General features: G+C 39.2%; 1 protein-coding gene across 3 annotated transcripts in view; it reads right to left on the bottom strand.

Annotated features, from left to right (window-relative positions):
• The window catches only part of CARMIL1 (capping protein regulator and myosin 1 linker 1), a 188,116-nt gene that overhangs the window by 101,612 nt on the left and 74,155 nt on the right, over positions 1-12,349 (bottom strand). For all 3 annotated transcript variants that reach the window (XM_058800709.1, XM_058800699.1, XM_058800690.1), the window contains exons 3-5: positions 8,311-8,361; positions 4,056-4,115; positions 1,713-1,834 (exon numbers count right to left, since the gene is read on the bottom strand). In XM_058800709.1, coding sequence (XP_058656692.1) covers positions 1,713-1,834; positions 4,056-4,115; positions 8,311-8,361 — 233 coding nt within the window. The remainder of the gene's footprint in view (positions 1-1,712; positions 1,835-4,055; positions 4,116-8,310; positions 8,362-12,349) is intronic.

The raw sequence follows: 12,349 nt of genomic DNA on the forward strand, positions 1-12,349 counted from the left end.
GCAGGACCACTCCATGTAAGGAGGCTTGTGGCCCTCATCTGACACCAGGACACCCAAAGTAAGGAAGAGACATGGTATTAATGGCTACCCTGAAACCACTGCTGTATATAGACTGCTTTTACGCAGAAATAGCACCATGGTGCAAAGAGCTGAGCAGTTCCATGTGGCCTCTAGGCCGCACTCTAGATATCCAGCTCCAATCTTTGTAATTTGGTAGCAGTTTTCTTCCCTAGACAGACAAGAAACACAATACCTTCCTACATTTTAAGAAATAAAATTACCTGGTTTTCTGAATGACAAGACTGCCTCATAAACTATAGAATTTATGAGGGGTCTGAGGGGGTGGGAGGTGGAGCAGAAGAGAATTAATAAAAAACTGGAGAAATCTCTTCCCTCCTTTGTTTCCTGATCTGGTCTTCTATCATCTACACAACTCCAATGCCTTCATTTTGGAAAACTGTTATCTGAGAGCAAGAAATTTGATTTCTTTTCTGGGAAACAAGCACTCCATAGAGCTACCCACTGCTCCAGCAATGCTCTCAAGAAAACCCACAGAAAACATATAAAGAGTTCAAGGCCTTCATAAAAAAAACAGAGAAACAAACAGTCTTGCAACACTCTTTATTCTTTTTGTCTACATTTCTCACGTTATTACTGAGATTTTATAGCAACCCTCATCACAAACATTAAGTTGATGTTCATGTTTTTGAAAGAAGACCTCAATCTCCCCTAAGACAGTTAACTACACTGCCCAAGAGGAAAACTGGAAGTGGGAAAAAAGTGAAAACAAAAAAAAAAGAAACTGCCATCTAGAGTTTATGAACTTGATTTCCTACTCCACCTACAGGAAAGGTGAATAATAAAGACATGCACCCAAAATAAAACATGTAAGTTTAGCCTAACCATTCACATCTAGAGTCTGTCACTAAAGTTCACTTATAAAAATCAACATGTCTGGGAGAAAACTTTTCCACAGCCCTTTTTTTCTAATAATGCTGAAAACCAGGAACTGAAGAGAATACAGTAGAGCTGCATGACTTGGTAGAGAATGATGAAAATGAGGCAATGACTGAGAACAAGGAAAATAAAATGAGGAAAAACTACTGAGAATTGCTGCAAGATGATAAAATCCATATGAGAGAAAACCAAAGGCACGAGTAAGGCAATGAAAAGAAAATCCAGACAAGGAGACAAATAATTCAAGGAGTCAGTTAAACCATAGGAAGTATATGACAGGACTGCCCAGGGCTTAGTTTTGAAGAACAAGGTTCACAATCATGTGCACTGTTTCACAAACACTGAAAGTAAATGGAACTTCTCCCTCCTCTCCCAACTCAGATTTTACTTCTGGTGGGGAAAAAATAAAACAGAACATGAAGCCAGTTACAACAAAAAGATAAGAACCTATGCTATACCTGAGGCTGGAGAGGCAAGAGGGTAAAATAAAAACTTAAGACCTCAAATAACTGCACCCCCCATTCAACCCAAAAGCTCTTGTGACCCTACAGGATGACAAACAGTCTACCAATGCTCTACACCGTGTCCTGGCTCTGCCATACACCTGGACAGAAGTTTAGTGCTTATGGATATGATTCTTATATCCTCAGTGTATTTCTGAGATCAGGGTGGGGAAACCAGCAGGCAAAAAGGGGTGGCTTGTCACTGCTTCCATACAATCTGTTCCCACTAGAGGTGCCCTAAAGGATACTTACACTGGTGAGAGTCCAGGGAATATCTTCCTGAGGCAGGTCCCAATGTGTGCCAGCACCTCGTTCACATCCTCTGAGGATGCCATCTTCATGGAGATGCTGCATTTCTCTGTCTCCATAATCAACTATAACCAAAAGTTCAAGAGGTTGAGAAGAGTATCATATAATTCATGTTGATAAATGAAACAGGAAAACGTTTTAAATGCCAGTTGAATGCTCATAGGAATTTGTTATTCTTTAAGACATGACACAGCAATGCACCAGGTAAAGTTTCTGAAAGCTGTTCTTGAACGTACAAAGACCCCTGTATTCAAACTCTGCTTTTTCTAACAGTGCTCTGCTTCCCACGGGAACACAATTTTCAAAGGATCCTGACCTCAGCTGACACTTTGAAAACCAAGAATTTTCACAGCATTGTCCTCTTTTGAAACATGTCCCAGAACACCAGGAGAAGCAAGCACAGCCTGGCAGGAAACTATTGAATGAGCAGGGTGCCTGTTTCCTCTGGCAAAAAGTAAAAGTCTTTAATGGCTGTGATCCTCTGGAAAAGCTCTAATGCTTTGTTCTGTGCTGCTTAAGAAAATGCTGTGGTGCTGTGCTGTCTGTCTGTGCAGATGAAGCAGTAACTCAGCCAGCATGATTGTCCTGCTGTCTGGGGGATGTGTGCTTCAGAGAGGGGGATAAATAAAGCCTTTTGCAACGTGCCTCTCTTAGATATTGAGTGTTCAGAACCAAATCAGATTAGGGTATGAGTGACACATCAGCTCTGCTGCTGCTTTTGGCTGCATCACAGGAAGCAATGTAATGTTTCTGCTGACTCCAGTGTGAATAGTTAGCACAGCCCAAGCCATCACCTTTTAGACAGGAAGCTGTGCATGCATGCATGAGGAATAAATAAGGGAAGACAGATAGGAGGAGAGGGGACACTATGCAGTATGATACAGGGAATTGTTTCTTATTGAAGCTGGCTCACAGAGCTCTCTTGGTTCCCAATCCATGCCCAGGGTCACCACCATGATAATTCTAGAAGAGGCTGTATTACCCCTAAAGCACACTGAGACTATTCACACTTTTTATCACCAATTCAACTCCCTTCTGAGCCTATTGCCACCACTCCCTGACGATGAATGAGTGGGCAACTTACCACAGTTTTCATCATCACCAATATTAGCACAACATTTCCTGATATTCCTCTGTCTATTTGCTCACTTCTCTTACAGTAGGAAGCTCTTCATGGCTCTTTGCAAGATGCCTAACACAAAACTATACCCTTCTGGTATCACAGCTATAATATGTTGTTTGCAGGAAAACTGCAACAAAAACATTTGCTCCACAAGAAATAATCTAGGATTCTCTCTGCCTTCAGTTAGAAGTCCCACACAATTCAAACACAAATGAATGTAAATGTGAAGAACCTTAAGAAATATTTTAGGAACAGTGTATGCTCATTGAAGCTGCTGAAAATCTCTTGTAAATACTGCTACAACAGTGATTGTCTATGCCTCCAGGAATAATTAGCAATAGTTACCTGGCATTTTAGTACCTTAATTTAAAAAAAAGCCACAAAAACTTAGAATTTAGTAAATGTCTCCCCATTAAAACACCTGGACCTTTTATTTTCCCTCCTTTAATGAAAGCTTCAAAAGACAGGTTAAAAAGACAAGATGTTAATACAATGAGAGCTTTTCAGAGTTCAAAGTAGCTCAGGCACTCCTATTCCTTAAAAGCTCTTTAAAAGCCAAACACACATGAAACACATGAAGACTTTGATACTATTGAACTGTCAAATCTTGTCAACATGCTCAGATTATGAATTAAAAACGCTCTAAAGGCATTCTTCTTTTCAGCACCTTCCCTTTGACATTACTTTTTTGGGCACGTAACTTGCTGTCAAATATATTTTGTGTTGAACCCAGTAAAGGCACAAAGTTGAAAGCAAAGCATTCCTGCCTGCAATGTAAGCAGTAGCTTTGGGCTGCCCCATAAAGGTTTTCACCACAGAAGCCACTGCAGCTTGTGAGGTGCTGATTGCATACCAGCCACCACTGCTTTACCAGCTCTGAGAAAAAGAGCCACTTATGATACAAATGGAAACTTGTACCATACTGAACTAGAGAAAATCCCTATCTATTTCTAACCATTATTCCAAGTGCACAAACATTCCTAAAAATGACTCTTTAAATTCTTATTGTTATTTTTAAGACTTTAGACCAGCAAGAATGCAAGAAGACAAATGCACAGTGTGCTCAGTGGAAGGAGACACCTGCACAGCAGAGCATTACTTCCTTGACTGGCACAGATTTAGCAATGAGTAAACAAGTATCTTTTTATCTAGAATGCACTCACCTGGCCTGGTTTACTGGAAGTTACTCCTTGGATTTCCAAGTAGCTGAAAGTTAGTTCTAACTGTAGTTAGAAAAGAAAACACCACATTAGTGCAAACATCATCTTATTTTAAAGAGCACTTAAACTTCTCAATGAGGTTAAGAAAACCTTGAGCAGGCTATTCATATTTAATATCAGTTTCTGTAATTGACACTAAGTATTTCTTAATACCTGGACCCATTTTTCATTTAAAAAATACTTACATCTGTTTGTTACAGGTTTAAATGGTTATTAGAGATTATAGGAATACCACACTAGACATTTTACTGCAAGCAATAAGCACATAAAGCTTACAATCAATTTTATGAAAAAAATTTCCTATAGAAAGCATCATTAATACAATACACTACTGACGTATATTCTTGTGGCTGATTAATCATTTATTACAATCTTTACAGCTTCACAATTATTCATTAGTTACATTGATCACAGATGTGAAAAATTTTACTGCACAGAAGCTAAAGGGACATGTATATACATTATACATATATATGAATAAAAATATATGAATATATATACATATATATGAATAACATCTATAAATAAGTAAATAAAGATATGAACATAAGTGTCCAAGGACTGCTTTAGCTTATCTAAAAGTATGAGAGGAAATGATACGTAAACTTTGAGTGGTTTATTTGGATGACAGTCAGACTAGGCAGGGAAGAACACACTGATTCCATGACTCTAAATGGAATCTTAGAAGGTGGCAGGGAATTCTTCTCCAAGGACAAATCTAGGGCTACAGGGAGTGTAGCTAAGACCTGAATTCACAATTATGTCGACAATCATCTTGACAACTGAGATATACAGAAAGAAACAAACCTCTTGGACTGAATCGTGACAACAGGGCAAGACATTAGCTCATTTCCTTTTAGTTATCATTAAAACCATTGCATCTGAGTAGTCTGTCTGAATTGCACAGTTTCCTGTACTTTATCTTATCCTAGGTTCACAGTCAGGGTGCTCCCAGGCTAACTGGCAAGCACCATATCTTTCTATTTCCGTATTTGTGAAAAAGTCAACCCTGAATGACTACTGGGGTGCTCAGAATCCAGACACAACTAACAAGACTCCCTCCCTGTGAAGGCTGGAACAGCACATTGGAAAGCCAGGAACAGAGGTACCAGCTTCCAACCATCAAAAATCTTTCCAAAAAACCTTTGTTATTACTGTCTCTTTGTTGTCTATTTTCTGAATCCTTATCCCTTCAGTCGCCCTCATGATTTGGCAGCATCAGAAGACACAAACACCCCTCCCATTTCTGTGCAAAGTTCATCTTCTGCCGAAGGCCTTTCTTGGTGAACTAACTTTACTCTGAAGTTTTGGGGACTTGATGTGCTTCATCTCCCACATTCTGCTGCAGGGGCAGCACCCACAGCAAGCAGGCACTTTCAGGGGTGCCGTCACATCTGGTTATGAAGCAAGTGCAGGGAACTGAGGGAGAACCAGCACAAGCCTCTTCTCAGGGCTCACACCAACACTCTGCATTTCCCCAAGTGCAAGGCACTCATTTCTCTTCAGTGCTTTATTTCTAAGCTAGGCCTGGCAATCTTTTGTGATGACACAGCCCTGTGCAGTTGACTCAGGGTAGAGAGAAGAAAAAAACCAAATCCACAAAAAAAAAAAATCTATAGCAGCTATTGTTGGCTACTGGATTAAGCAGGACTATACACACAGAAGGGAAAAGTTCTTTTTTTTTTCCAGTACTAATTAAATATTTCTTTGCCTAAATCACAATGAAATTTTAGGGGGGAAGTTTCTGTAATTAAAATCCTTCATATTTTGAAAATTATTTACCTATCAACTTGAGGGTTCTTTTTTTTTGCTAAAGTATGTATGTCCAAACACATATATAAAAAGTGTCATTACATGCATACACAATCAAAAATATTTGAAAAGTTCACACAGATCCAGTCTCAGGAATTTAGTCTGCAAATCCTCTTGCCTATAATTAACAAATATCAGGAAACATGGCACTATATCTACAGCTCATCTTTGGTTCATTTTTTCTAGTTAAAAATATGAATTTATAGTTCTTGCTTTGCAGCAAAAATGTAAAGCATGTTCTAAACATCATCTACTTCAAACTAAGAAACAATTTTTACAAGGTTTTAAAAGGCATTTCCTCATTTATTACCCAAAATTATATGTTTTTAAAATCCTCTTAAAAAGTTATGTGTGCCTCTCATTTAGGAACCTTTCACTTAACCAGACAGCTAATTTCACAATTTTCAATTTTTTCAACCAAAACTTAATGAAAGTTGCACTAGAAATGCATCCACAGATCTGAATTACATTCCTACAAATATTTTATATGCTTATTTGTGGGCTTGATGACACATCCAACATTACTAATGTTGCAATATAAACTGTAGCAAGAATTAGCAAGCTTTAAGCACTGTCCTTCCATCCCAATCAGTCCGTGTTGATTAGTGATCATGAACTGATTGGACCAGAGTGTGAAGTTTAGAGGTGGCCATTGTAATATCTTCGATCTAAGGATAATAGTGAGAGTTGGTGTTGGAGTTGAACAACATTAATTCTTTCTAACTTTGATCCTTGTTTAGTAGATACATCTCAACAGCATTGTTTAAGCAAAAGTAAAGCCTGGAATCGAATGCAGCAGTAACAGTTACTCAGAACTGGCCATCTCTAGGCATACTCCATTTTGTTAGAGGTCCCCAGAGAAATAATGTGTCTTTGCTGAACGTTCTCAGCTGTCTTTCGAGGAGTTACTGCCTGGCAGGTATATGGAAGTACTGGGGCTCAGAAAGCTTCTCAGCAGCTATTGAAAATACTACAAACATTAGAAAATTTGCTAAGTTTGACTAACCCTGCTAGAAATGCATTTTCAACCATCCTAATAATTGTTCAGACCTAAAAAGTTTAATTTTTACATAAATCATAAGCACAGCTTATCATCTTCCTTCCACTTGTTATCACAAAAATTACTTTTCTACTTACAGAATACATATTTTAGATTTTAGTGAAAACAAAACCAAGTTTTTCAACTGTGCAAATCTATTTAATGAGTTCTGAGAATTGTCTGAAGCACCCAACTAAACAGAGTTATCACTTAGTACTCCAAGCCTCAGCCTTCAAGAGCTTTTTGATGACTTATAATGGTTTGCTATTGTTTAACAAAATCATGATTACCACCTGTCTATCACATTGCCGTTGCATTGATGCCTGAGCTGTTCATCAACTGGATCTATCTTTCCAAGCAAGCAAAAGCCCTGGCTGAAAGCTGCAGTGACTCAAACACCAACAGACAACCAACTGGAGACATCTGTGCTGCAGGGACAGGGTGGTCGACTGAGGAAAATGAGTATCAGCAAAAATTCAAGCTGCAGTTCATCCTACCTGTCAGTCGGCATCTTCCAATTATTGCTAAGGATGGTCACATTTACAGTGACCATAACTGAAAACTTGGCATCAATAATTCCATTTATTGATTCTGGTATTTCTCTAAAGTGTGTGTATAAATGTACACACACGCACATTAGACACACACATGTCAATACAAAAAAATAGGATACGTGCCAAATTCCCATTCACTGATTCCAAGCTGCACGAGATTCTTTTACATCAGTCATTTTCTTATTCATGTGGAAATCATATTTCTCTTCTATAACAATCATTATGAATTGTCACAGGCACAGAAAAAAAAATTCACCAGCATTGGCGAGGCAAGTTGCCAAACTGCTTTTCAAAATGAACAGCAAAAATCATTAGGAAACAGCAGAATTTAATAAAACTCAGAGTTTCTGCCTCCAAATCAAATGCAATCCTATTTGACATTACAAACATTAGAGGGAATAATACCATCAGCTTGATTGCACATAAACTGTCCTTCTATAACATTCATCAGGCTCCTCTCACAGTTCTTCAGGTTGGAGTTTACAATGCAACTCTTCAGCCACCTGCATTTCTAGAAATTAAAATTCCTCTGGAAAAGGAGTGTGTGGATATATATATATATATATATATATATATATATATATATATATATTAATATATATATAAAAAAATTCATTTAAGGCATATACTAACAGAAGCACCATTCTAACTCAAACCATGCAACATACCATTCCTCAGTTTTGTGGGTTTTTTGAACAGATGTACACAACTAAAATATGCTAATTTTTGCTACTTAGTTTATGTAACTTTCATTTGTTGCCCCAGAGTATTTATAGGAACACAGTGATTTTACCTTGGTGGGAATCCGAGACGTTAAAAGAAACGCCCGACATGATGCCAACACCTATTGAAAAAATAAAAAAGAACAGAATCTGTAAGAAACATTTAGTATTATACAAGATTCTTTTCCAGGAAAATCCTGAAAGCAGAGGGAAAAAGCCTCTAGCAGCGTGAGTGTAGATTCCCTTTGCTGTCATACACCAAAGGAAGCAAAACTGGGATCAGATCCAGTGGAACACACTGAAGAGACTGCTGCAATCTGATCAGCTATAAGCCAGTTAGCACAGCAGTGAACTGAAGAAATCTATTCAACCAATCTCTCAAGATCATATAACAGAAATCTTAGTGACACTTTAAAAACAACCAAGGATGAGAAGTCCAGGAACAAAGGATGTATTTAAATATTAAAAAAAAAAATTTAAAGATTATCGTGATGTTATTAGCAATATAAGAGACTGTAAGCAAACAGGGGAGTTTTGGACACATTTGAGGTATTTCTTGAGTAAGAACACAAAGATTCCTCATTCATAGCATCTGAATTTCTTCTCCAGTAAAGGCAATGGAAAAATGCAGTTAGGCTAGTGAGACCAGTCACTCTGGGGAGAAAACAAAACAAATATTTTGCAAGCTACTGCCAATCAAAATACAATGATTCTATATCATATCACTCCAATCTCCGGTAGCACATCCCACTCACAGATCTCACTCTTTGCAAAAGGAATTACTCATCTTGCAAAACTACAGTATTGTTTGTTGATTTACCCACAGAAATATCTGCTGTTTGCTACACCTTTTCCCAGATTGGAAAAAAAAAAAAAAAAAAAAAGAAGCAAATTCTACTCAAACACCTGCATCAAAATCCCACAGCACATGCAGAGCTTTTCCCACAGCTAGGACCTCCTGAACTCAGCCCTTCCCTGTGTCCATGATCAAGTTGACACAAAACGTGTTCTTCACTTGGAGAGGAAGAAGCAGGCTGAGAATGCAACCCAGCATCCAACTTTGAACACTTCAAGGATTGGATTTCAGCTTCAGTTCCTCAGATGAATAACATCTTGCTAAGTCCTAGGAGCACCAGTGCTGCACCAGTGTTGAGTATTAGCAGATTGTTTCGGGGTTGACATGATTAGAGCCAGTGCTCTGGTTACCACTGGCATAGAGCCAAACTGCTGCAGAATAACCCATGCCTCCTGCAAGGCTCAACCCTTCCCTGAAGCCCCCTTATGACAGCCTGGTCACACAAAGCTGCTTCATTTCCTTGTTCATGCATAGAGGACAGATGGCCTCTCGTGCTCCCCCCCCAGCTACGCCTATCCCAAGTATCTCTTCCCCAGTTCAGCACCAAGAGAAAGGGGAAGGGCCTACCCAAGGGGTTTTTCCACTGCTCAGCCACAGTTTCCCCAGCAGCTTTCTCTCACAGTAATAAAACACTGATCCTTTCCCTGCCTCACCCACCTCCTCAGGGCAGCCCCACACAGTAGGTGCACACCACTCTCCCGGGAGCCTCTGGCTAAGATCACACCCCATGCTCACAAAATAAGCTCACTATATCAGCAGGAGTGCCACTCTTACTCATGAAGCCATCCACAAGCTGCCCATGTGTGAAGAGGGGTAGGTGATCAGGCATCCTCCCTGTGCAGGCACCACCAAAAAAACCTCTCCAGTGTCACAGGCAGAGCAGCTTCTGGTCACTACACCTGAGATGCCCAAGTGAGACAGAAGAAAGGAAACTTTTTGAAGAACTGCTTTCCATATTTACCTTCTAGGTAGTGGCCAACAGCACTAGAGACGTGAGTGCTCTGTGTATGTCACCACAGTGGGACAGTTCATTACAGCAGAATCATGTCACAGTCTTGCTTTAAAATATTTGCTTGCATATAAGGATTCAAGCTACTTTATGAGCCTAGAAGGGGTCGATTGAACATGACTACTGTACACATGAGCAGTCCAAACAACAAAGTTAAATGTAAACCAGGCAACCAGAAGGCCCTAACAAAATTAGATCAGAAAAGAATGTTCCAATAGAGCGCATGGCAGTGTATATTTTTGTGGCAGACATACCAATGATCCCAAAGTGATCTTTCTAAAACCAACAGAGCTGAAAAACCCACTGACCTTAAGATGCATTTACGTACAAAGAGGCTCCCTGTAAGATGATACTCTCCACTTAGCAGGTAAATGGCTACTCTTCAGCAATAAGATGGTGGGAAAAAAAGCTTGATGTTTCAAATCCAGTAACACAAATTTCTATAGTTTTCACAGTTAAGACTAACAAATAAGAGTTTGATTCTTCCGTAAAATCACTTGAAGAGAAGGTGAATTATTACTGCAAAATTAATGGCCCATCTTGACAATAGCAGGACAAGATTTATTATTTTTTTAAACTTTTTTTACAATGGCAGAATTGGCTGAGGCTTGCCATTTATCACAATTTTAGCTGTTAAAGTTTGCGAGTATAGCTTTGAAAGGATCCACTTTATTTTAGTGCTTTCTGATTGTTTTTTCCTAATATTTTCAAAATTTTACTGTGATATCTTCATTTTAATATCACTGGTTTTGCTCATATTTAGCAACAGGGCAGCCTGTACCCCAGTTCAACCCAAGACTTGCTGGATGAGCTGTGAAACATGAATGGTTTGTTTTCAATGACTTCCTTCTCCTCAATAAGGCTGCAGCAGATAAACAAATAATGGCTCTTAGGATGTGGCTCACCCAAGTCTCTGACAATAGGATTCTGCATGGTTGTTTAGGACTTGCAAGGGCAACAGAACATGTATTGCAGGCTCCTCAAAAACACACACCACTCTAGTCCTTCCTTTGAGAAATGTGATGCTGGCACCAAAGGCAGAGGCTCTGGAGGTGTTTTCACACGAGAGTTCAAGCTCCCTCTTGAGAAACAAGCTATTTTTGTACAGGAAAACCCAGGTCTGTGCATTCCTCTGACAAGAATGAGTATGTGTCTGATTGCACAATTGTCTAGGGCTTTCAGAAACATCCAAGAGTGCTGTTTTTCATGAACAGGCAGATTCTAGATTTCCTGGGGTTTTTGATTTCTTCATACAAAGAAACTAAAAAGCAGAAGCAGCCACCCTTACTCTCAAGCAATCCTCAGGCATCTTATCAAGAAGGTTCTGTCACTTTTCCACTCATTTTGCGCCCAGGGAACCTTGAGCACAGTCGTGTCACAGTCAAAGTCACTTGGAAGTCCAGAGGCTCAGAGCAGCAGACACCCTAACTCCAGGGATAACCTGGAATAAAGAGCTCCCTGGCTCACAAGCCATCAGGAGTGTCAGCTGGGCAGGGTGTATAAGCCACCTTTTCATATGATAACAAAATGATCTCACTTGTTCAGCTTAATGTGTCACAACACTGCTCCTCCATAACCTTTTTATTTGGGCACCAGTAGTACTCAATCATCAATGAAGTTAAAAGATCCCACCAAAAGGTAAATACACACAGGCTGAAGAAAGAGGCTCAGGAGTTAATTCATGCTTTAACACGCCTGTAAGCCAAAAGGTTTGCGAGTGACTGATGTAAAGGCAGCAAGCACATCCAGACAAATTTTATACAGGACACACAACCTGGCTGTTGCTCCATGGAAAGGACAACAAAAGAGAATTATATTTAGTTAACAGCAGCTTTGGTCTATCTTCCTACTCTGCCTTTTTTAAAGCATAAAAAAGGATTATTATTTGAATTTTAAATGACTCCTACTCACACACACATACTCAAGTTGATGATTTCTTAATGTTTTTATCATTCCAAATTCTGTAATGCTCCCTACGCTGCTCAGAATGTACATGAAACAAAATTGGGAAGCATTCACCAAAAACATATCCTGCAAATTACTGTCTCCAGAGATTCATGGCCTACAAGGTCATCTTCTATTTACCAGAAACATAATGTATTTCAGTAAATAACATAGATCCTCTGTGAGCATATCAATATAACAAATATACAGATGCATTTTGTCATTTATTGTCAAATCCCAGCCTGATTACCCATTCTAATTTAAATAAACAGGGCTGCACTGGGTTAACCCAGCCACCCTA

This window comes from Ammospiza caudacuta, chromosome 1 (assembly GCF_027887145.1).
Source record: "Ammospiza caudacuta isolate bAmmCau1 chromosome 1, bAmmCau1.pri, whole genome shotgun sequence".
Taxonomy (NCBI): Eukaryota; Metazoa; Chordata; class Aves; order Passeriformes; family Passerellidae; genus Ammospiza; species Ammospiza caudacuta.